General features: G+C 39.1%; 1 protein-coding gene across 3 annotated transcripts; it reads left to right on the top strand.

Moving 5' to 3' along the window:
- The first annotated feature begins 1163 nt into the window (after positions 1–1163).
- Positions 1164–23839, top strand: LOC117137678. 3 transcript variants are annotated; one of them, XM_033299245.1, is made up of 10 exons: positions 1164–1448; positions 6651–7382; positions 20308–20414; positions 20475–20589; positions 20685–21030; positions 21102–21316; positions 21427–21585; positions 21648–22033; positions 22092–23002; positions 23120–23839. In XM_033299245.1, the coding sequence occupies exons 2-10, from the start codon at positions 6838–6840 to the stop codon at positions 23273–23275; spliced, it is 2940 nt and encodes a 979-aa protein (XP_033155136.1). In that variant the 5' UTR covers positions 1164–1448; positions 6651–6837; the 3' UTR covers positions 23276–23839. The 3 variants fall into 3 exon arrangements, with proteins under 3 accessions (XP_033155136.1, XP_033155151.1, XP_033155144.1); XM_033299253.1 differs by lacking the exon at positions 1164–1448 and adding an exon at positions 6078–6363; XM_033299260.1 differs by lacking the exon at positions 6651–7382 and having other exon boundaries at positions 1165–1448.
- The last annotated feature ends 290 nt before the right edge of the window (positions 23840–24129 follow it).

The raw sequence follows: 24129 nt of genomic DNA, 5'->3' as shown, positions 1-24129 counted from the left end.
CAAAACAATACGCCAAGGTGGCATTTAAAGCAGGTGCAAAACGCATTTCGCCATTAGGAAATTGCCAATTAAAAAGCAAACACTTCTGGGTCCATCCATTACTGCAACACTTGCAGGCAAATCGTTTAATTGTGTTTTAAAAATATACGTAAATCAGCAGAGGCGTCAAATATTACAAGTCTTCATGCAATTTCTCAGATATGAGTAGACACAAACACTTAATTCTGAATACCACTTGGAAATGGCACTTCAAAATCTAAATTAAATACATGTAGCAAATAAGAATTATTCAAAAAGACATTTTTCATTTAAAAAAGGAACATTAAGATTTTCGTAATTCTTCTATTATCTTAAAAACCAAATTTTTAATTTCAACGTGCCGTATTCTGTTAATACAACATTTCATTTATAATGCAGATTTAGAAATGGTGTCAGGGTTTTAAAATAATATTAAATTATTAGCAAAATTATTAGATCGTAGCATACATAACATAGTTTTAAATATGTTTTCATTCTTATGTAAAAAGTGGTAGAGATACTGTTGCCTAACATAATCTTACAATGTTATTGAAATGTTAGTGTTAACACAAAAAAAGTGTAAGAATGCTCCTCATGCTAATTTCTACATGCACCCAAGACAACAACCATCATTACAATCGAGCACAAGCCCATATAGTTGTGGTGGCAACGCTAATAATCCTCAACTTTTAAGATAGCAAGGTCAGTTATCTGTACAAATTAGGATGGCAGCGTCGCACATAATTATATTTGAACTGTTATACGCCAATGTAATTTTTTCTCGACAAATGAAATTTTATACTATTTTACCCAAATGTATACGGAATAAGCAGACACCAAAAAATTTGAACTCTGAAAATGTACTTTGTCTATTTTTCATCTTAAATTGTTTGTAAAAAATACATCATCTCTGTTGCAAAAACAGATTCTCTGCTTTTAGCTAATACTCGCGTGATTATTATAGTTTTTCGAATCACATCAATGTAAATGTATATTCATTTAATAAGTTTCACAGTTGTTACGCGCTGTTAACCGGCTCACAAGATGCATTAACTTTTGTGACTCGCGTTAACATTCTGTACAAACATTAGAGTTACCAAATACAAGTCTTTGCTTGATAGTATTTTCGCCGTTCCACCAGCTGGTCACACCAGAAACGAATTTAGAAATCTAAAGAGAGCCCAACAGTTTCTTAGTGCAAATACAATAAACTAATTGTTTAAAATGTGACAACAGTGAACCAAATGCTTGCTGAGTAATAAACCAAAAGGTGTTTTATTTTTTCTGAAACGTGCCAAGTGAATCGGCTCCACGCAAATGAGAGTGTGGGAGTGTGGTCTGAAAACAATGGAGCTGCCGTGAAAAATTGATTAAACAAAATAGTCGAGAAGAGAGCGCAAAATGCACAAAATGGTTAAATTATTCCTCAGGTAATTTCAGTCCCAACAAAAACAACATGTGCCAGATGGCTTTCGTGCTCTTATTGCTGTTGTTGTAGTTCTAGACGCTCTCTTTGCGTTTTAATATTATGAATGACGTAAGCGCGCCTCTTTGGTAGCAATACAAAAGCAATAACAACAATTTGGTTTTGTTGCTTTTGCAAACAAGGAAAATAACAGAATGGTTTTGTACCGCTCGCGTGTGTGGGTGCATAGGTGAGTGGGGAGCTCACTCACACACAAGCGCAGGTAAAAGTGGCGTCGTTGGATTTTTACTTGGAAAACGTGCTCGAACTATCAAGAGAAAAAGTAAGAGAGCGCTGAGCAGTCTAGCGCTCTTTGCAATGTTATTTCTTTTTTTGGTCAATGACCTAAGCTTTTTCGTCCGTTAGTTGAATTCGTTTCTTTCGCCAATTTCCGTGCTTTTGTGTGCGAGCTAAAAAACTTAGTCTATTTTCACAAAAATCGTTGTTTACACTTTGCTGATGTGTTGGTAACTTTCCCAGGCTTTATTCACCTCATTTTTCAATAAATGGAGTAAACACAAAGTTGGAGGTCAAAGTTGTGAATGGTAAAAAAAAGCTTAATTTTTAAAGAAATTAAAAAAAAACTGCCAGAAGTAAACAACGTACAAACCTAAAAGGAATAATTGGGAATACTGTAATTAATAGTGTTGTATAAATTTTATTTCCCGAACACATGCAGCATCAAATAAGTCTTCATAGTGTTTCCTTATATTTCTTAAAACAAATAGTATTTCACTCGATCATCCAATTGCCTTGCTGTTGTGACATCTTGACAGTAATTAAGTTTATGCACTCAATTGTCACAAAGCCGGAAACAAAAGTGCACAAAGATGTAACATGTTGATACATTTTTGCAATGACAACAGCACGCAAATTAGTAAACACTGCACTGTTTGGGAGATAAAGTAAATATTATGAAATAAATATTATTGTTGTTATACAAAGCAGAAAGCAATTACGGAGAAGCAGTAACTGCAGCACAGGTATATTTGCATTCGTGATAGCTTTTTGGTAAATAAATTATCTAAGCAATAAAAACGCATTTTAAACTTGTAGGATTGTATTTTGGATTATAAACATAAATACACTTAAAAATACGCTTTAGCCCCATAAATACTTTATTTTTTATAGAATTATCATTGACTACAATATTTGTTTCAGTTAAAGATGTTTTAAAAGCACCCTATAAAATTTTCGAAATTTTACACAATCTTGAACGGCACTTCTGCGTATTAAGATTAATTGTTTGGCCTTTTATCAGTCTGTTTCACTGGAATAAACATTTAACTAGTACTCAGATTTTGTAGGGCACTCTATCTGCGGTGTACTTTGCTGATTGAAAAAAAGAGAGATACAAATGTCGAGAGCGAAGTAAAACGCTTTTGTGCTCTGCTTGATTTAAAAATTTTAACGCCAGTGCTGACCGAGCAATTAAAATGTAAACAGGCGGGAAATGAATAAGCGTGCCAGGGGAAAATAAAACGAAATCCCAAAATATTTACAATCATGCAGCAGTTGCACATAAAAACCAGGAAGAGAAGAACGGAAACTTAACGTGTATGCTTTCGAAAATATACTTGTACTTTAAAATGGCAAATTGGCAATAAGAAACCGACGCGACATTAATATGGCTAGGTAAATACGAAGGCATCATTACCGAAGGTCGTTTTTGTTTGCGTGCGATAAACTTTTTTTTTCGACTTTATAGCAAATATTCACACATACAAACAAACCCGAATGCTTCCCTGTGTTTGCGATTGGTGTTATCTGTAGGCCTTTGTTATCCAACCATTTGCTTATCTGGGCACGGCTCCCAATGCGTGTGTTTGTGATGGATACTTGATTGAATTGTTGTCCGTATGTTAGCGCCTAAAAAACAATCGACAGCCGCTTATCAGTTGGCAGAAACATAAATAAAAGTTCCTCAAACTGAAGCCGAAGGTAAAATGCTCTCTAAGTCAATTGCTTTTCTTAAATAGTATTAGCTTTAGAAGCAAGAAAACTGTCAGAACCCATAGCTTTACGTTTCTAGGGTATACAATAGTCGTTAGCCGAGTCATCGTAATGGCACTGCCCCTCCTCGCACACATCCAAATAGTTTGTCAATCAACCGACAATCGGTTGCCAATCAAACAACAAAAATTCGTGGGTGAGGTGAGTTCTAGATTTTCTTTGGTTGGAGGATGGGAAAATCTGTCTGAAAAGTGGGACAGCAATTGACTGACTAATCGAACACATTGTTTCAGGCAATTATTTCCATTTAAGCTACATGATTCGTTCCGAAAATATTTCATAGTCTATGGAAGTTTTGAATACTTAGTAAAAATATATAAATTTCGCAATAATTACTTTCAATGTATTTAAAATATCAATTGGACATAAGTTTTAAATACCACAGTTGCATTCCTATAAAACCGTATCCACAGCTTAACAAAGTCCAAATTGTTTTCCACTTCAAGTGCAAATATTATTGTTTTGTATTGTTTTATCTTATCTAATTGCTCTGAAATGACAAGTTATCCAATAGCAAATATCTGATTACTACAAACTATATTGTAATTATGCAGTAAGTTTGTTTTTTTTCCAACTAAAGATGGTAGGAAAATAAAAACAATCACAACTAGGAATCACTTTCTTATCTGCATCTTCTGCCGTGTTTTGTGTGTCAAGTATAAAAGTGTCAACAATATGTTATACCATTTTATCTCCCCCAATTAAATACCCAAAATAATGGCTACCGTTGTTAGTACGTTGAAAAATTGTAATCCGCGATTATCCGGAACCGCAATTAAAATGTTTTCACCTTGTCCGTGGCCAGCAATTAATACGGCTTAGATGGATTTATGGCCAGCATACAACCCCAGATAACCCACAGTCGCATGGCATCATCGCGAAATGCTCATAAAAGGCGCGTCTATGACAGCATCTCCTCCGCTGGTGCCGTGCAAAATTGAGTATTTTTGGCCAAAACAACAAGCAGGGCAAATAATACACAAAAAAAAAAAAAAAACCTAAAACAAAGAGCCCAAGCAAACGTCTTGGACATGTGCGCAAAAATCTTTTGAACTTTCGCATTCGAGGCGGTCGAAACAAGTGCCAAGAGCAAACCCTGACATACATTATAATTTGTAGCAACGCCCTCTTTTTTTCGAAACCGATTTTTTTTAATATAGATATATAGTTTTTTTCGGCTATTTTGTTCACCTACACGCGCGCCTAATCCCATTTCGAGCGGCATCAATAAATTGTCGGCCTGGCAGATATAGCCAGATTTCTATTCGCATTTTCGCTGTTTAAATAGGTGAGTTTGTTGTCTAGTATATATGGCCACCTATTTGGTAAATAGTCTTTAGTCCGCCCACAACAGCTGTTGACACTCACCCACGAAATAAAAAAAGGGAAACGCTACGGAAATAGCATTACCTGGCAACCCTTTTTTTGGGCAATACCCAGGTGGATCCATAGAAAAAAAGTCTCATTAGTGCCGAAGGGAGTCCCATCGTTAGTCAGTCAGTCACCTAACTCTCGGTCAACTACAATCTATATTCGCATTTTTTCGGACATGAGTAACCGCGATAATTAGTAATTGGGAGCAAATCGGCTTGGACCCAGGTGACTAAGTCACTTCGATCCATAGAAATGTAAATGCACAGTCCGTTTAGAAAATCTATGGACTTGCAAACCAATCGGCCGCTAATAATGAGGCCTCACTGTTCATTAACCCATTTCAATAAATGGATTATTGTAAGCCCTACTCGCAAATTGAGCCTCTTTAAATTTAAAACTTTAACGAAGTCTAGCAACCCCATTTAAATATTAGTTTTATAAGATCCTTGACTTGGCAATATAATTTTCAAACGCACTTTAGATTATGTTGACTTTCATTTGAGTTTCCATTTGATTGCAAAAACAAAAGAAAGCTAAAAAGAGAAAGTATCGATGCAAAAACAATGGTATCAATTTGTAAAATTATGACTTAAATCTATGTTTTGATAATGGAAAAGTAATAAACTGGAAAGGAGCAAATAGTTATATTTGAATATATAGGGTAGATTGGGGTATATGCAACTGCAGGTGTGTTAAAAAATATAAATTTTTGGTATTATATATCTGATGGTATGCCGTTTTTTAAAATCTGTAATTCTAATTTTTTACAATAATTATATATGATTGAACCATTAAGTAATGATTGAAATTTATTTGGTTTCCTTTATGCCATACCTTTATTACATATTTTATTATTGTTTGCTCTTTATTTGGTGTGTGTGTAACCGAGTTGTCTCCATTTTTCGAGCGATGTGAATGAGTTTTTGGCCTGGTCAACGAAAATTGTTAAACAATCGAGAGTTGCCCACGCGCAAAGTGAGTTCGGTGGCGTCTTGCTACTCAATTGGGCGGCATTGGTTGAATATTCGCCTTTTGATTGAATGTTGTTTGTTTTGAACTTGGGGGGGGGGGCTGTGCTGCGATGAAAGAGAGGGCTTCTCTTTTGAATCGAATTCTCAGATTCTCCGCTCTCTGCGCCGCGGCGATCGATGGTGGAGGTACTTGTGCTGGGTTTGCTCAGCGTTGCGACTCATTCGCTTGCGTTCATTCGACGCGTTAACAACGTTGCGTATACGCCTCGTCGGTCGCGCTGCATGAGTGTTGGTGAGCCGTCGCCTACGTGTGTGCGTGTGTGAGTCTCTTTTTTCGAGTTCTCCTGATATTTACGAATATTATTCAGCCGACTTCCGTTCCGATCGCATATAAAACCGCGCCTGTGTGCGCGCCATATAAAATCATTTCTAAATTTATAAAAACAAACGCGTATACACACGCACACTCACACGCCGCCAAAGAAATCAATTTAATTTGTGCAAGACGTAATGCCTTAAGATGTATGTTTATGCATAAATATTTGCCAAAAGAGCACCCACACACAAAAACCAAACAAAAATCAACAACCAAGTGCCGCCTAGCTGCTAAACAACATTAAAAAAAAGTGGGAAATAAAATTCCTTGATTTATTTTCGCCAGACAAATGTCGATATAAACACACTCTTACACACACAAACACACACACAGCGAAATCTCTTCGCTGCATTTGAATTATATTTATTGTTTGCCTTTTTGTTGCTTTCTATATGAGTTTTGAACATTGTTTATTTTCACATAAATTCTTCAGTTGAAAGTGAAAGCGGCGTCGCATCATCAGCGTCGTGTGAAATGTTGTTGCCGGCGAGTCGAGATCGCAGAATGGACAAGTTATGCTAATGGCCACGAAAAACCCCACAAAGAACTGACATACAAATGCAACAAATCGGACGAGAATCGGCATATCAAAAACCGAAAGCGGCAGTTATCTAGGCAAAATGCGCTTGCAACATCGTTATGCCAGCAATCCAACTACAAATTCGAGTAATAATACTACCATAAGCACCGCTAGCAACGCCAGCAACAACAACATCAAGCGGGCCAAGAAACTGAGTGGCCAGAACATTATCAAATTGCGCTCCGCCAAGCAATCGGGACCCAAATCAACCGCCACCTCCAACACCACAATGCCACCAGCCACCCCACAGCCATTGAGTCGGCACCACCCAATCATGATGGATAAGGAATTGGAATCGGCCAAGGAAACGTCGGTATTATCATCGAATAATGACCAGAAGTTGAAGGAGGAGGACATCGAGGAGACCACCAGTACGACGACCACGTCCGTGGAGCTGCGATCCTCGGCCAGTTCGCATTATCGGGCATATACCACCATCCGGAGCAATTCGACGTCGGCGATTCTGCACGAGGCGGTACTGCCGCCCCCGCTCACCCCCGCCGGAATGCTATACGCCCGCCCACGCACCCTCAATGTCCACAATGTCTGCCAGACGCCCGCGCAGATAACGCAAATGTTTTTTGGGTACGTTTTTCAGTTTGTTTTCCCTATGTTTGGTTTGCGGGCTCTACTAATCTACTAACAACAAACCGCACACGCTTTTTAATCAGAAAAACCCATAGAAACATTATTACTTTCTTATTTAAAGTTTATTTGTTATTAAAGTTATTCATTACGTTCATTTGAATGAAGAATGAGATAGTAAACTATTATTAAATGGTATTCTGAACACGATCACTTAATTGTTTATATTGATGCATTAAAAAGTAGCAATAGAAGGAGTAAATATTTGGATAGAAAAAGAATTTGCGAGTCAAGGATATAAATAAGAGTTTGTTTTACAGTTTGGCATTCATCATCAATTTCCATGGGTGATCAATTGGGAGGTCAAGCTCTTTGCACCTAGGCAAAGCCAAGGTCGCCTAAAAAGCAATCCAGATGTGAATGGGCATTCGCATAAATATTTATGGGTTCTTCAATGAATTGATGGGTTTTGAGGTGATACACAGAGAGGAAATGTGCGGCTATAAAACAGGAAAACTATGTTAAAAAAATCATGATTTTAGAACGGTTCAACATCCTCGCAAGGCATTTAACGTAGTGACGAAACGCACCGTTCATTAATCAAGATATGCAGCCGATTTGCTTGACATTTTTAGGGTTATTCACTTTATTAGCCATTATCCGTTCGTTGTGCATTATCCGATCAGTTCGATACGGTGTTGGCAGAGATTTATCTGCTGGGCGTCACGATCTGCCACGCCCCCATTTGCGGCGGTGGGAACCGCGATCCGTTCCGTTTGGTGCGCTCGTTCTTGGGAGATTTTGTCATCGTTATTTTAAAACTGATATATATATATTTATATATTTATTTTGCGCGCGCTCAAAAACAGAGAACGAAAATATTCAATTAAACGAAATTACCACCGCTCCCCGTAAATTGGTGGGTCTCCATTTTTGTCACTGTGTGAAAATTCATTGAACTTGATCTTTGTGTGATGTTTTCGTACTTGTATTTATTTATTTTCGTTGCCTCCATACACAGAAGCGCGTGTATTGCATTTATGTTTAGTGTCGTTTTTTTCGCTCTTTTCTCAATTGGAATTCAAATTGAAATTCAAAATATAATAACAAAGCATTCAAATGTCAAAGCACGCTGTAAACACGATCTGGCCAATATCGAGTAACGAGTGCGATTGCTGGTATCGAGTGCACGCTGTAGATTGGACATTTGTCTCAATTTGCATATAATAAAGTCATAAATAAGGCTACAAATTGTCACTTTTATAACGTATTTATTGAGCACATTGCCTCCAGCAATGGAAGTCATTTTCCGTTGGATAACATCGAATATGTGATTCCCTGCTACAATTAGTATATATTTATAATGTGCAACTCATTCGCATAAACCGGCTAACTTAATAGCGTCATTATCACCTAAAAACACGCAAGTTTATTTAATTTAGTGAGTGGGCTTTGCGTTTTCACACTGGATAATTATCAAAGCCAAGCTTAGTCTGCCGAATATTATATACCCCTGAAATAGCTGTATTTCGTGGATATAGCGAATGGTTTTCGGTTATTAGAATGTAGACGAAAGATATGAATTAATTTTTAGGCGAGGAACCACGCCCAAGTTCATCGAGTTAGCTGCGGGGTATGAACCAAGTTCGATTCATCGAGTATCTGGCTAGATGGCTATCGCTCTCCTGCTTCCCACCGTCTTCGTGGTCGATGATGTTATGGCTGAAACTTAATTTTAGCCATGATCTATTGTCGACTGACCTTCTTCGTGACACACTCAATTTGTAAATCCACACGTGTCGGCGATTTGCAGAGTATTGCACTCGCTGGAAGCTTGGTTACTTTTCTGCCCCATGGAGATGATGATGAAAAGGCGTCAACTAATTTCAACCCATAAATCACGGACCGCCGCGTTCATTGAAGTCTTTATGTGGTCTGGAAAATGTTCAAAAAAAAAGTTCAATTAAAAGAGCTGGATGCTTTTGGCTTTGTTTTTATTTCGCCTTAATTTAATTTTATTGATGCAAGCATAAATCAAGCATTGACCGGGCAAAAGTCGCCATGAAGATGAGTTTATCAAAGGCACTTCAATTCAGCAAAATGCCGCATTCCTTTGTCAATTATTGTAGTAGCATTATTTGTCTTGGCTTTATTGTTTTGTTATTTCTCTTGACGTGAAGTGCATTTATCAATTGTCTCCCCCACACACATACATATATTAATTTGCCCTCTCATTTTGCTGTCTGGTGGTATTATGCTTTATTTTTAACTTGATTATGGTATAATGCAATATAGCAATGTATACTATATAGCCAAGTAGCAATCACGGTTAATTCACTTAAATCGTAATTGGCGAATGCGATTTCGTTGACGAATAGAAATTCTAGGTACTCGTAGTTTGCAGTTGGAAGCTATTCATTAGGTTGATCATCTGAAATGCAGAAAAGTTGTCGTGTAGAATGATAGTATTTGTATTTTTAGAAGTGTTTTAACTGGTGAATCCCTTCAACCGGAACGCATTAACAATCATTCAAATGGGTAAAACTGATGCAAAGGGATTCTCTTGAATTAATGGCTTTGTTTACTTGGATTTCCTAAACAAGCGGAAAGCTGTTTCAATTCAAGTTTTACACATCTTTCCTTATGGTCGTAAGCTAATAGGTAGACATAAATTTTATACATATAGTATAATCCATGATATATCCTATTTACATTATGGACTATCATCTTTCGCAGAGGGGAAAACACTTCCATTCAAACGGGTGCAACTCGTTTTAGCGTTATTCATTTATCAAAAGCCAGTACAAATTGCTTTGGACGTCAGGTAGATAAAGTCGACATTGGAAATCGGGAGAAGTCAATTAGGAAAATCACTCGCCCACCCAATTCTCACACAATTCTCGTTTGCGGAACTGCGGCACGTTGGCAAATAAATTGTAATAAATGTGCTGGGAAATGCATTAATAGGCTAAGCAAATGCGCGCATTAATTATTCCATCGACATAATTGAGAAACGTGCTGTAAACAATTAAATGAAAGACTGCAGAGAGTCGAGCCGTAAATAGTGCTGTAAATAGTATTCGCATCCAGAACCAAACATAAATATCGCATAGCGAACACTGAGCTAATCGTTTAAAAATACGAACCAACGAGTCCGCAGAGTGCAGATTGCAGATTGCACTTTGCTGCAATCAGCGACTAAGAATAGCCAGGCTATCAGAACTAGTTTATATCGATGTTCCGCCATAAAAAGTCGGCCATCTAAAGGGACAAGCTGTATAAGAATCAGGAAAATATATATAGTGTATATATATCCCCACTGATTGCCCGATAATGACAGCCGATAAAGTCGCATTGTGATTGCGATGGATGAGCCAATCAAGTGATGTTGTCACCTCCAAAACAGTTTTGGCATTTATTGGGCTTGAATTGATAAATCCGAATATGTACATATAGATTCGGTATCCCTAAAGAGCATTCTAAGGGTCGGATTTCGCTGATAAACTGTGCTGATAAAGTCGAATTAGAGATGATCCAATCGATCGATGACACCATCAAAGTATTTCCAAACAAATCAATGCTCAATTCACAGTGATGTGGTCACCACCAAAAATTGGGCTGATGCAGCAAATGGTGAAATTTTTGATGATAAGTTTGATAAGCGTTATTGTATCAGAAATTCGGTAAATGAACTGTTGCGATCGAAAGCCAGAAGTGTTTGCTTTATTTATGAAGTTAAAGTTGAAATTGGCTCGCTTTTATTAACCAAATATTGATGAATTCGCTTTTGTGCACGATCCACTTGCGATGATCTTGGCCACATATCACTCACTTGCACTTGGTCTACTTTCATGGTCAGAACGAGCAGAGTTTTGGCTACACTCAGTGCCATGCCTCTGGCTATTAAAACGTTCAATATGCAAACTAAAAAGCGCTTTAAAAATGTTTTCTTTTTTGCATTGTTTACGTATGTCTATTTATCCGTCGTTTTGTTTACGCGAGCGTGTTCTAAAAATAATATGCATCATCCAAAGTCAAAAGAAAGTGTGAATTTTTGAGGGCCATAACTGAGGCTACTTCATAATTTACAAAGCAAACACATCAGCAGCCAAAATGCAAACAACAAAAAAGAAAAAAAAAGACCACCACAATTTAATAGCAATATATAAAGAAAGGCCATTAAATCATGTGAAAGCGCAAAAAAAAAGAAGATATATCTACCGAAATATTAACGGCGAAAAAGAAAACAATTTTTTAGAATATAATTTTATGGTCTGCTCAAATTTTGTGTGGGATCTGATTGTGTTTCTTTCCAAATTGAGCATACTCGCGATGATTGTGTAGATAGGATTATTTAGATATATTTATTGTTTGCAAAAAAACTCCCAACTTCTTGGTTCTTTTGAATGTGATATGAATTCATAGGTAGCTTTCTTTGTATTTCATTTCTTCGGGAAGAAAGAAGCTAGTTTTGATTACTACAAAGGGATTGTTTATAAGTACATATGTTTCATAATTTTCCATAAAAAAGCACTATGACTTCACTACGCGACCCAGATCTTATATGTATGTACCCTGGAATGATCAGCTCCACCCACAGATTCCATAGGTCGTACAAACAATTGCGAACCTCAAACTGACTCACATTTCTCCGCTTTTGCATTTTGCATTCACCTATTACAGGAAACCAGATGTCGAATCGATCGATGCCTCACACTAACCTTGCGCCAAAACCGATTATTATGTGGGTTTCTGTGCTATCGAACGCTTCGATCTGGGCTTTTGGTTCTTTGTTAGTCGTCCGAATTATGGAAGTATATGTAACCTATTTATTTTCGAAATGTTGACCTCATACGCACTGTGTTGCCCAAGTGGGAGCAAAACGATAGCGGCCAAATGTGTCGATGACAACTTCATTTGGCGCAGCATGTGGACGGATGATTGACCGACTGACTAACTGACTGACTGACTGACTGGCTGAATAACCGGCGGATTGGGAGAAGTGACAGATTGGCAAACTGACAAGGTGACAGTACGTAGGCCTTTTGTTCTAGGCCGACAATGGTCGTCGAGTGTCGGGTTCACTATCTCCATACTTTCAATCAGAAACCGATAATTCATGACATCACCATCATCATCATCAGCCGTCCGTAACATTCTGCCCCTTTCCGCTTGAGTGGCACGCTTAATTAGTAATTTAACACAATATTAAATAAATGTGAGCCCTCCGGTTTGCAGTCGTTGACCCCCCTTCCATGTCGACGCCCCTGACTCGCGTTGTAATTCCTATTAATATAATCCGCTGCGACTTTTGTTTCTTCATGACATCAAAAGTTCGTGAGCTCGGGTGTACAATTTTCTCATAATCGGAATTTCATCGAGCACTCAGTTTAGCTGTTTCTTTGTAGTTTTATACTACTTTTTTGTCCGGATGGAGCCATTGAAAAGCTAAACTGAAAACAGAATGAAAAGCGGCAGAAAGAAGCACTGCACGCGAGCAAAAGCAAATCAGTTGCCCGTTTGCTCGTCTAATGAGCAGTCGTGTTTGTCTGCATCTCGGCTTCGAACATTTATTTAGTATCCTTCAGAAAAAAAACAAAAACATAAATATAAAAAAAAAATTAAAATAAGGATTCAAGGATTTGCAAATTAAAAATTGAAACTACATCCAATTTGGTAAACTTATAATTTTGTTTGATTTACTCAGATTTTTAATAGTAATTAAATAGAAATATGTGTAATTTTTTATTTAAATCATTCTACATTTTACTTTTACCGCGGTAGAGTAAGCAATCTTCTTCTTCTTCAGAAAAAAAAAACATAAAAAAAAATAAATATAAAATAATTGAAAAAAGGATTCAAGGATTCGGAATCTAAAAATTGAAACTACAACTAAATTGGTAAACTTATAATTTTGTTTGATTTATTCCAAAAGTGAATAGTAATTAAACAATTAATTATTTAAATTAAATGTAGAGTAAACAATCTTCCAATTGGCAAAACGCTTGATTCGCTTTCCCTGGGAAAGTCACGCTCCCAATTTTCCCCCAATGTTTGGCGCGCATATTCTTTTTCCGGAGCATGATCGAATCGTGTTCGCACGCCAATCTGAATCGATTTCAGTACACATAGATCGACTGTTCCCAACGACTCCTCGTCGACGATTCGTCGATTGGAAATAGTATAGAAGTGGCGGTTAGATTAGATTAGATGCCAGTGCGATAGGGCAAATCACATTGTACACTCCAGAGAAACCCAAAAAAGATTGGAAATCAGACAGTTAAGCCAATATACAGGCCAATTCGTTTTTTGTCTGGCCTCCAGCTGGATGGAATTTCTGGCCGAGCACCGCCAAGTGCTGGCGAAGGTAAACAAATTACCCGCTAGTGATATCATGGCGCTCTACAAATTTGGTATACAATCGAATAAATAATAAATAAATGCAAACAAGGCGAGAGGGCCAAAGAAGCAAATAAATACGAAACACAAATGCTTAAGTGTGGAGCCTCAGAAATAAACGTTGATGTCACAAACCGCAGAGGAGCACCACCAAAAAAAAAAACAAAAAAAACCTTAATAAATAAAGAGGTATGGAATAAAGTCGCTGGCAAACCGCAGAATAAAGCGAAACTAAAAGGTTATAGGACAACGACTCTGCAATCAAGATATGAGCCGACGTACCACTAAACAACTAAACCGATTCCCAGACAGACGATGACGCTATATCTTCTTCAGCAGGCGATTGCCTAACTGCTTTGTGAAAGTCTCGGCCTGGCCCATTGTCGTTGTGGAAATTCTGGCCATGATTGTCTTGCCAAGTCTCTATAAATAGTCGGTGCTCGAAGCAGGCCAAAACGGCGGCAAAAAACAAAACCGGCAAAAGCGGCGCTTCATAAATAAACAAACCAGCGATTAATCGAACATGAATGCCTCTTGAGGTAGGGTTTCTACTGAAGTGACCAAAATGGCTAAAGCAGGCAGGTAATTAGCATGGCTTAGAACACGCCATAAATAGAATCTGTACTAAATAATAAGCTTAAAACAAGCCAGACACTTTGGCAAAAATACACACAGCCAATGTTAAGAAGAATTTTGATTCGAGTCATTAATTTACGGAGAAGATAAGTTGCAGTAGAATTTCCAACTCTAAGAATTGCCCATTTTGTTTAGCTGTTTATTGTAAGTACGTCGAATTATTTTTTAAGCAATGATGCTGTTTTTTTCTCCTCTGTAAATATCCGATTTGGTTCCTACTTTTTCTAACTCTATCAAGGCTAGTGAACTTTGCAAACTTATCAGCAATGCCAAATGTTATTTAGCAAATTTATTTATATTGTGCAAATTATTGTTCACTGTAAGGTTAAGGTTATTCCTAAGCGAAAACTTAACCTTCTTTCACCCTTTAACACATTAACATGCAATCTGTCCTAATTGCAAACCGAGTTATTGACCAGTGAAAAACTTATCTTTGGTACTTTCAAAACTGTAGCTACCCAAAAAATTGGCACCGTCTTGTTAAACACAATTAACTGTTCAAATGCCAGAACATTGGCTTACTTTGTTAAGTGAAATTATTAACATGCATTTGTACACAAAGATGATAAAATTCCATACTCCAATAGAAATTCAATTTTTCTTAACCCATTGGCGGTATTAGGGGGTGATTTATTGACTTGGGTTCTCTGGGCGCTATTGCGATATCATTAGCGATAAACGCAAGGGAACACGGATTTAGATAAACACCGGAACATCTGCAGAAAGTTCAAAGAGCACTGCGATGACGCCAGACAGTTTCATTGATAAAGCAGATAGTAGATAGCGCTTATTGTATGGAGGAGATATGTATTGCCAAGATTGCTTGGATTTGCTGTTGGCCGGCCCACCAAAAACAGCTGTTCTGTTTCCTCTCTTCGCTTCAGCTGAGAGGCGCTCTTTGTTTGGCTTCTTTCTCTGGTGAGTAAGCGTCATTTTTATTATTAGTTATGACCTCATCATCGATTATTGCCGGGCGAGTTGCGCTGGTGTTGGTGTGTCGGTGTGTTTGTATTGAAACGAGTCGTCGCTGAGCAAGCTGCACTAGCCCCCACACTCCCTCCCGGCCCCCTTTGGCCCTAGCAACGCCGCCCCTCTCTCGTTCGCTCACTCTCTATCTCGCTCTACCTGTTACCAACAGAGAGCCGTTGAGTGTACATGAGTGTGTGTGTTTTGGTGAGGGCGCCACAAGTCTTGTGCAAACATACACCTGAAGAAAAATGTCGTCTTAATTGTAACATTATTTGTAATAGTCTTATTATGGCGATTTAAGCCCATAAGTCATTACAAGAATTTTAGAGCACTTCTTAAATGTGTATTTATACAATACTCATACTACTGCCCATAAATTATTATTTTTCCCAGCTTATTATTTAATTATCGTGATAGGCTAATACAAAAAATTGATTGGTTTTCTTTTTTTATCAATTAGCAAACAAACATGCTTCCTTTGAAAATCCTAATTGTTTAATATCGAATCGATAAATCTGATCTTAACTGGTGGTATTTAATATGTCATACCGGAGTCCTACATTTTCTTTGAGTGTAGCGCGAACACACCTCTCTTTGAGATTTGCCTACATCTTTGCATAGATGACTGCTGATTAATCCGCGTGTGGTTGACATGTGTTCTATAAACTCGTACGCAAATATTTTGCGCTTGATTTACAAGCTGTTAAATGCAAATATATGTACGTTTAGTCAGTCAAAACTCGCTCTTGCTTTTGGCCAACTCATAATAACATCATAACAACACCTCTTCCCCGCCGAGATTACAAACTGTCAAATGCAAATAGCATGTTTACTATTGTGTTTTGCTGATGCGACTAGCAACACTTAATCTTCCTTTCTTTTCTCACGCGCCGAGTTCAATGTACATTTTGTCACTTTGTTCAATTGTGTTCGGAAATTGTTTATTACTCATTTAAAAGGCAGTCGACGCGGAGCGTGGGTCAATGAAATCATTTCCACAAATGCATTTCTCAATGGGTATCTGTTAGCTGGAAGATTGTACATACATATGTATGTACGTTGACCGCAACGTCATTCAGCTTGGCCCCTGGCCAAAAATGTTGCATGCGATTTGTTCGGAAAAGTCCATTTATCATTTGCGGAAATGCTGATCTGCTGAATACATTGATCCATAGATACGTTGCATGGATACATCCATGAGCTTATGAGCTGACTGGATAAAGTGGGATTTTAAAGCGTAGTCTACTCGTGTTTATCATCAAAATGTTCTTCTCAATGAAATGGTTCAGTCAATCTATTTCCCTTAAAGGGCATGGCTTCCTTGATAAAAAGTATAAGTTACATTAAATGTCATTCATAAACCCGCATTGAGAAAAGCAAGATATAAGATAAGCTGTACTTTATAGATTGAAACAATTATACTTTATTGATTGCGACATTCTTTCATTCACACAGATAGTAAGGCAGATAAAATTGTAATCAACAATGATTATGTGCTCTATCGGATGAATCACAGATACTCCGTTTTTATCTACATATTTGATGGCCTAATGTCTATTACTAAGCGAAACACATACTAGGATTTCATTATAAGCCAATTGTGCTGGCTACCGAGAGATAGGCCGATTATAGATTGCCTTTTCTTGACTCATTTGTAAATGGCATAACGTTATCTTAAGCACGTAGGGCCAGAGTAAATGCGAGATAGAGATACAAAGAAAGAAAGGACCTTGGCTCATTACCTTGGCCTTATCTGCCCACCTATTAAAAATGGGTCGCCACGTATTTCCGGTAGCCTGGTGGCTAAGCGCCAATCATTCCGGCATTTTTTGCGTACCTCATATTATGTTCCCTTTTTTTTTGACTTTGTTTTTCCACTCGGTTGGTCAAAACGCAAAACTTGTTTACCACTAAATTTCGTCGCAGTTTTAGTAGCTCATCATGTCGGGTTCTAAGAATCCATCAGGTTCCACAATTTCATCATGAGAGCCGCTTGTGAATCATCCGTGACCTGTTTGATTTTTGGAGCAGACAATGGAAAGTACCCATAATGTATGCTAATTTGCATAGTATTTCCTTATATGGTGGCAATTCAATGAGCATATCTTATTCTAACCACATGCATATTCTTCCTGTATTATTCCCTACAGAGTAATGCAATTTCTTAGAAAATGAAGATTTCTATAAATATGTATCTATGTATATTTAGATAACACTTTGTGCAATTGCATACTCTGTGTACTATTCATACTGCCTGTTGCCCATTAAGTTCCTTCAGGAAATATATCATATGAATATAAACTGAATATAATGATTCCGCAGCTGCTTTTACATTTATGACCAAAACTGAAAATCTATTATTTGTATCACTGCTGCACTTCCTCGTGTGCACGGAACCTGCTTTTCCTCGTCCCGGAAATGTTTCGACAGCCAAATTTGAACATCGACTGGCGGCCATTGCTCCTCCTCTTTATGGATGTGAGATCTCTGGGTTCTGCCGTGTTTGTGGTAAACAAAGCATAAGTTCTGCGGCTGCTGCGTCTGTTTGCCATAAAAATTCCAAAAAAAGTAAACCTAACATATATGGCGCAACTTCACCCACACGAAAACACGGCGAGGCAAACAGAGGCAGAAGCTGGCCAAAAATAGAAGGCCAGGCCAGAACCAAATAAAACTGAAAGAGAGGCCAGGCCAAATTTAGTGAATGATGTGGGGCTGTGGGCGTGCCTAGTCGCTTGATGTTGATGTTGATGTTGATGTTGATGCAGTCATGTAATTGGCATCTAGACAAGTTTGACCGCCGCCTGCACTTGGTCTTGAGTTGTTTCATAGCCAGCTAGTCTGTGTTGCCAGAAATTGGGAGCACAGACTTGGAATACTCAAGGAACAGACAATCTTGACAAATAGATAGTCTGCAGTTAGTGAGCGAAATTTAGTAAAAGTATCTAAAATCAAAATGGCATTCATTTTAGCAGACGAACTTTCAATTTTCTGAAACTCCGTCTTTCTCTGACATAATCGCCTGGTATAGGGACTTACTTTGCCACTTTGTTGTTTGATTTTCTTGGCCCCTTTGTTGCATAGCTTATGTTTTGTTTGAGTGGGTAGCGGCCCAAACAGTTAAAAGACAAGTTTGTTGAGCCATAAAACCAAAAAGTTGCTCCTCATTCATGATTTTTCTTCATTCGCTCGACCGTTTTTAGCGACGCGTTTTGGTCGATTAGGTAAAATGTTGTAAATTTGTTTGTAAATATATAGATGAAATATAAAGATGATATAATGTAGCCTAACGATATTTTGTCAAATTTATTTAATATGATTTAAAAAAGAACTTCAATGTAGCTTAAAAAGTAGCAGTGGGAACAGGGTATCACAAAGTTGGTCCTTTATTCACAATTCTGATTTAATCTGTGAAATAAAAGTTAATTATCTACAAATAAATGTAAAAGTGAATTTTTTATTTTGTTATTAATATTTACGTCCACTTACTTTTTGATGACATTCGAAATAAGTTTTTAATTGTTTTTCCGTCTGCTATTTGTCACTTCACTTGACGTCATTTCACGAAATAGCTCTCTATAAATGATAAGCCAGTAATCAAATGAAATAATTCTCGGCACCAAATGGAATATATTAACAAAGATTGTTCTTGAGTTCAGTCGTGATTCTCGAGCGTATGCGGAATAAAGCCGAGAATGGCATAGAAATTATTTCAAACCCTTTTACGCAATACTTTACAACATTGAATTATTTGTTGAGTGCTGTGCAAATTGTCAACAACGCAAAAGATATATTAAGAAATATATGCGAATTTGTGGATGAATTATATTTGCGTTTTCCATTTCAAGCTCGCACCAAGTGAAATAAATAGGAACAAAAAATCAAGCGAAAACAGTTTCGAAATAAAATGGAAATCAAGTAACTGCGCCGCAAAGTATTGCTCAGCTATATACGATAAATATTACCCATTTAGCTACTTGCCATCCCGTTCCAAGCGGTTTTCTCCCATTGTGGCTGGCATACGCTACGTATACGCGATATTTGAATTTCCATTGCACAAATGATGCAATTGTCAATGATATTTTTGCTGCCTCTGTTGACGATGGCAGTGTTTTCTTGCCAAAACACGGAAGACACTGAGGGAGCCGACGAAGCTGCCTCACAAATCTCGTAATATTTTCATGTGCATACTATTTTGGCGTTGTTTGTATTTCGCTTTTCCATTTTCGCGCTTACATGACTCAAATTGGTGGCTTTAAAACATGTGTCGGCCCCGGGAAACGTGACTGGCGTACGATTCAGATTTATAGTGATTTATTCGATATATATATACAGAATTCAACTCGGAATTGTTTCGGCTTGTGTGTCCTTGGGCGGGTTCATTGTCGCAATCCATCCATATAAGGAGGCAACTCGTTGAAGTAATTTTCCGAGTTGATTTATTTGGGCATTTTGTGAGTTAGCCGATGTAAAACAGTAGTAGCCTTACGATTTACAATTTATTTTTAGTACCAACAAACTCATAATAAGCTAATCATCTGATTAACTCACTAATTTCGAATCGAAATTGATTACATTCGTGTGCTAATGCTGCAACGTGATCGTTTAATTCCTTATGCAATTCTGAATCATCAAAAGCTTTCTTTGTCAGTACAATGGATTCAATCATTTTGTTTACCTCTGCGCTCGTATGAATATCATTTTATTTCCCTCAACGGTTCTAAGTGCTTGAATAATTTTATAAATTGTACAACAATATGCTACCCAAATCATTGAGGAGGCCAATAAATCGATAAATTGTGTAATAAGGCCATAAATCGTTCAATTAATGATTACCTCAGGGCGGGTTATTTATAAATCTCCAACAAAGATACCAATTTATGGCTTCCCACTGATGATTTCCCTCTTTTTGTTCTTACAGAGAAGTTCTGAATGCATGGCGAGCAAAGGCCAGATGCAATGTGGTGCCCGACGAGCGGACGCAGGAACTCTTCCACGAGCTAAGCTTCCATCCTAGCCAAAAGCAGAGTAAGATCTTCATAAATAGAATATTAAGTATACGTATTTAACCAATCTATTTAATAACAGTTAGCGAAATGCTGCAGACTGCCAAGAAAGTGGCCCGCAAGGGAGGAAGTGGACAGGCAAATGGGTTGACCTTTGGCCAGTTTTGTGTTTTAGCCGCGGATCTGAAACGTTTCAGGTAAGCTGCTATAAAATGTATATTATGGGTTAAAAAGCATTAGCTTCAGTAACAATACAAGATTTGAACTAACACATTTACTTTATTCTCCGCAGAGCTTCAACAATTTCGAATCCGCCATCGTACTGCGACTATCAGTCTCTGTCCTCGGGACTGCTGCTCCCGGAACAAGATGATCCTGCCAGCTCGTCCAAGCAAAATCTTCAGTCGCCAGCGGCCAACAATTCGTCACCTGCGTACAGCTCCAAGAAGCCGGATAACCACGGTACCGAACTGAGGAGTACCAAGTCCTTCAGCAGTGTGGACGATACCAAAAAGAAGAAGAACGCCACCAATGAGCCCGTCGAGGTGTTCCTTGGCGGATCCTGCAATCCGACCACCTGGCGAGCCGACGTTGCCATACCAGCCCTCAAGGAGCTGGGCATTTCATTCTACAATCCTGTGAGTATTCCTAAGAAAATGAAGATCTCCTGGGTAGGCAAACTTATTTTGTGACTTTTATTTGCCAACAGCAAGTATCCGATTGGACGCCCGATCTCATCGAGCTCGAGCATCGAGCTAAGGAAAAGGCCCGTGTATTATTCTTCGTTATGGATTCGGAAACACGCGCATCTGCTGGTGCCATCGAGGCGGCACACATAGCGGGTCAAAACTGCAAGCAGCTGGTGTTGGTTTTGCATCCGTATAAACCAAATCAGAAGATCCTCAATGAGTCTATTTCGCAGCAGTGAGTATTATCAGTAGTGCGCACTCACTTCAACGTGAAGAATCATCAGGCGGATGATGAGCAACCTTTTTCACAAGCCTAGAGTCTAAAATGTCGCCATTGTCTTGCAGAGAATACCTCGATCTGAATCGCAATCAGTTGATACTTAAGGAGCTGGTCTCCCGACGCGGTCTGCCCGTATTGGATAACATACCACTGGGTCTGCAGCGCACTAAGGATATCCTGGGTGGCATCAGGGATCCACCGTCCAAAATATCTTCTATTTTAGAGTAAGTTGTACAGAATGCAATCAATCTATCATCAACTGACTTATTTATTTTCATTTTTCCAGTACCGTTCGCGGCGCCTTTGATCGTGTTAATCCGCTAAACGATCTGCTCACTGTGGAACAATGCAAACGTGCTCTCTTATTCCTAGGCTATGCTCAGAGTTTAGTTAATTTAGACAATCTAAATAAGATCATTATCAACCAACGCGAATCGCTGAAATTGCTCCAAACGCACAGTCCACGGGCTGTCGCCGATGATGCGGATGTGGATGCCGATGGCGGCAACTGCAGCCAGCCCATCCTGCCCAGCCAGCAGCTGATCGACTTTGATCTGTTTTGTGTGATCTCGGCGTATCTGTCCGTCCTGCAGCAGGAGATCCACGAGAGCGGATGCATTTCGCCCATCAAGGGCACCAATGTGCCGCCACCGCAAGTTTACTTCACCAACGGTATGTGCTGTAGAAGTTTAGTTTAACAGGCTTTACTAATGCTTAATTTATTAATTAGCTCCCGATGTGGACATTTACTACTCGGCCAGCAAGAATATTTCGCGCACGTCGAGCAACGCCAGTGTTCCGTCCAATAGTAGCAGTGGCATCGGACACGACCTGGAGCGCCAGAGCCTCTTCGAACAGCTCAGCCGCAGCCGGGACAGTGGAACTTCTTCGCCACAGCCCACGGGATCGAGCAGTTTGGGTAAAAGCCCCCGGCCACAGATCCTGCTAAACGTGGAGTCCATCGAGACAACGGAAATAATCACCACTAAAACCATAGAGACCAAGCCAAATCCGGTCACTGCATCAGCTGTTGTGCATGCCGAGGAGGAGGAGAGTGATTCCAACGACTCGGTCTTCTCCAGCAGCAGCTCCATAGCCAGCGCCGGCGATGTACTCTGCTGCGGTGGTGGCTTGGATCTGCGGGATGTCTATCTGGGCGGAAGTTGTGTGCTTCGCACCAAGTGGCGTCAGGAACTGGCCGTGCCCTACCTGCAGTCCAAGAGCGTCAGTTTCCACACGCCGGCGCTGCACGAGAGCATCCAGCAAATGATTCTGAACCAGGAACAGAACCAGGATCAGGCTCAGCAGCACACAGTGCCGCCGCAGGAACAGCAGCAACAGCAGCGTTCCTTTGTGCGCACTCGCCGAAAGTGCAGGGGCAACCAGCTGCAGTTGGAGGAGCAGGAGGAGCTGACCGTGGCCGAGGAGTCACTCAGCTGGTCCCTACCACCGGTCGCCGTTCGTCAGAGCCTGTTCAATCCATCGCTGCTCGACTCCAGTCGAGTGCTGCTCTTCGTCATCACCAACGAGACCCGTTCCCTGGCACCCATGACCCTGGCCGCCCACTGCATTGGCCTCATGTACAATGTGGTGCTGGCGGTGCAAATGCTGCCCGAAGACTGTGTCCTCGGTGGCGAGAAGGTGAGTTGTTGTCGCAGTCCATAAGATAGTTATTTCTTATATCTTGCGTATAAGTATAAGTATATACAGCGAGTTATTCGGACTTATATTAACCAGACGCTATGTTTTTCCTTCCAGCTGACTGTGGCGGCCATCAAGGACTACAATCGCGGACGGTCGTACCTGATCGACTTGGCCAAGAGGCAGGGTGTGCCCGTGTTCAGCGACATTCGGGCAGCCCTCGAGTGCACCGTGGCCAAGGTGAAGGCGTACAACAACCGCGACCGCTGCTAAATCGTACCTGTATTTAAGTTCCAGCACGTGACAATTTAAGCTTATGTCTAAGTCTAAGGCCTAGTGCAATTTACGTTCTACTCTTAACCCCCACTAACTTAAATGGTGTCTGATCGTATTCGGAGAACACTCTTCTACCTAGTTAACGCTATACGTAATATTATATAGAAGATACAAATAACGAGTGTAAAACCACTAAAATGTCGTCGCCCAGAGAGCGCATTTCATAACCTTATGGAGAAAGTCATGCATTCAGCTCCCCTCTCTCTATAATCGCTATAAGCTATTTGCTTTATGCTAATTTATTATTTATTTAACACCATACACGTGGTACATGTGCTAAATTAAATGTAAATATTCGAACGTGTACAATTCTTAGTGCATATATGTACAATGGAACACCAACGAAAATATACCATATATATTTTATAATCATAGTGAGCATTCAGATCTAAAATAATATCTATATAAAAGCCCCATCATGTATATGTATACCCATAGTGACCCACTGTACCAGTTAGCTGGCAAAAAATATCTCAATAAACCAATTTTTCTAACATTTGATTGGAGAAGTTTTTTTGGTTTTGAACATTTTCGAAAATTACAATATATTTTCTTTATACAATTTAAATACTCTTTGGAAATAGAGAATACTGTTATCCAGTAAAAATTAGACACTTCTTGTGTATTTTTATTTGTAATAGGGCGTTTATATTTTAAACAATAGGAAGTTGAATTTGAATATTGCGCGCAGTAATTAGCTTTCCCAAGTGTCAAAAAAGCTTATCAATCCAAGTGTAGTGCTACCAGACCGTTTGCTTTTAGCACAGTCTGGCAGCCCTCCACCGCGATCG

Source organism: Drosophila mauritiana, chromosome 2L (assembly GCF_004382145.1).
Source record: "Drosophila mauritiana strain mau12 chromosome 2L, ASM438214v1, whole genome shotgun sequence".
NCBI lineage: Eukaryota > Metazoa > Arthropoda > Insecta > Diptera > Drosophilidae > Drosophila > Drosophila mauritiana.
Note: the sequence above shows the minus strand (reverse complement) of the source record. Positions and strands in the feature narration are given on the sequence as shown.

Coding starts and splice junctions, on each gene's coding strand:
- LOC117137678 (XM_033299245.1), top strand. CDS start 6,838: ATGCGCTTGCAACATCGTTATGCCAGCAATCCAACTACAAATTCGAGT. Junction 7,383..20,307: donor ATAACGCAAATGTTTTTTGG/GTACGTTTTTCA, acceptor TTGTTCTTACAG/AGAAGTTCTGAATGCATGGC. Junction 22,034..22,091: donor GCAAGTTTACTTCACCAACG/GTATGTGCTGTA, acceptor TTTATTAATTAG/CTCCCGATGTGGACATTTAC.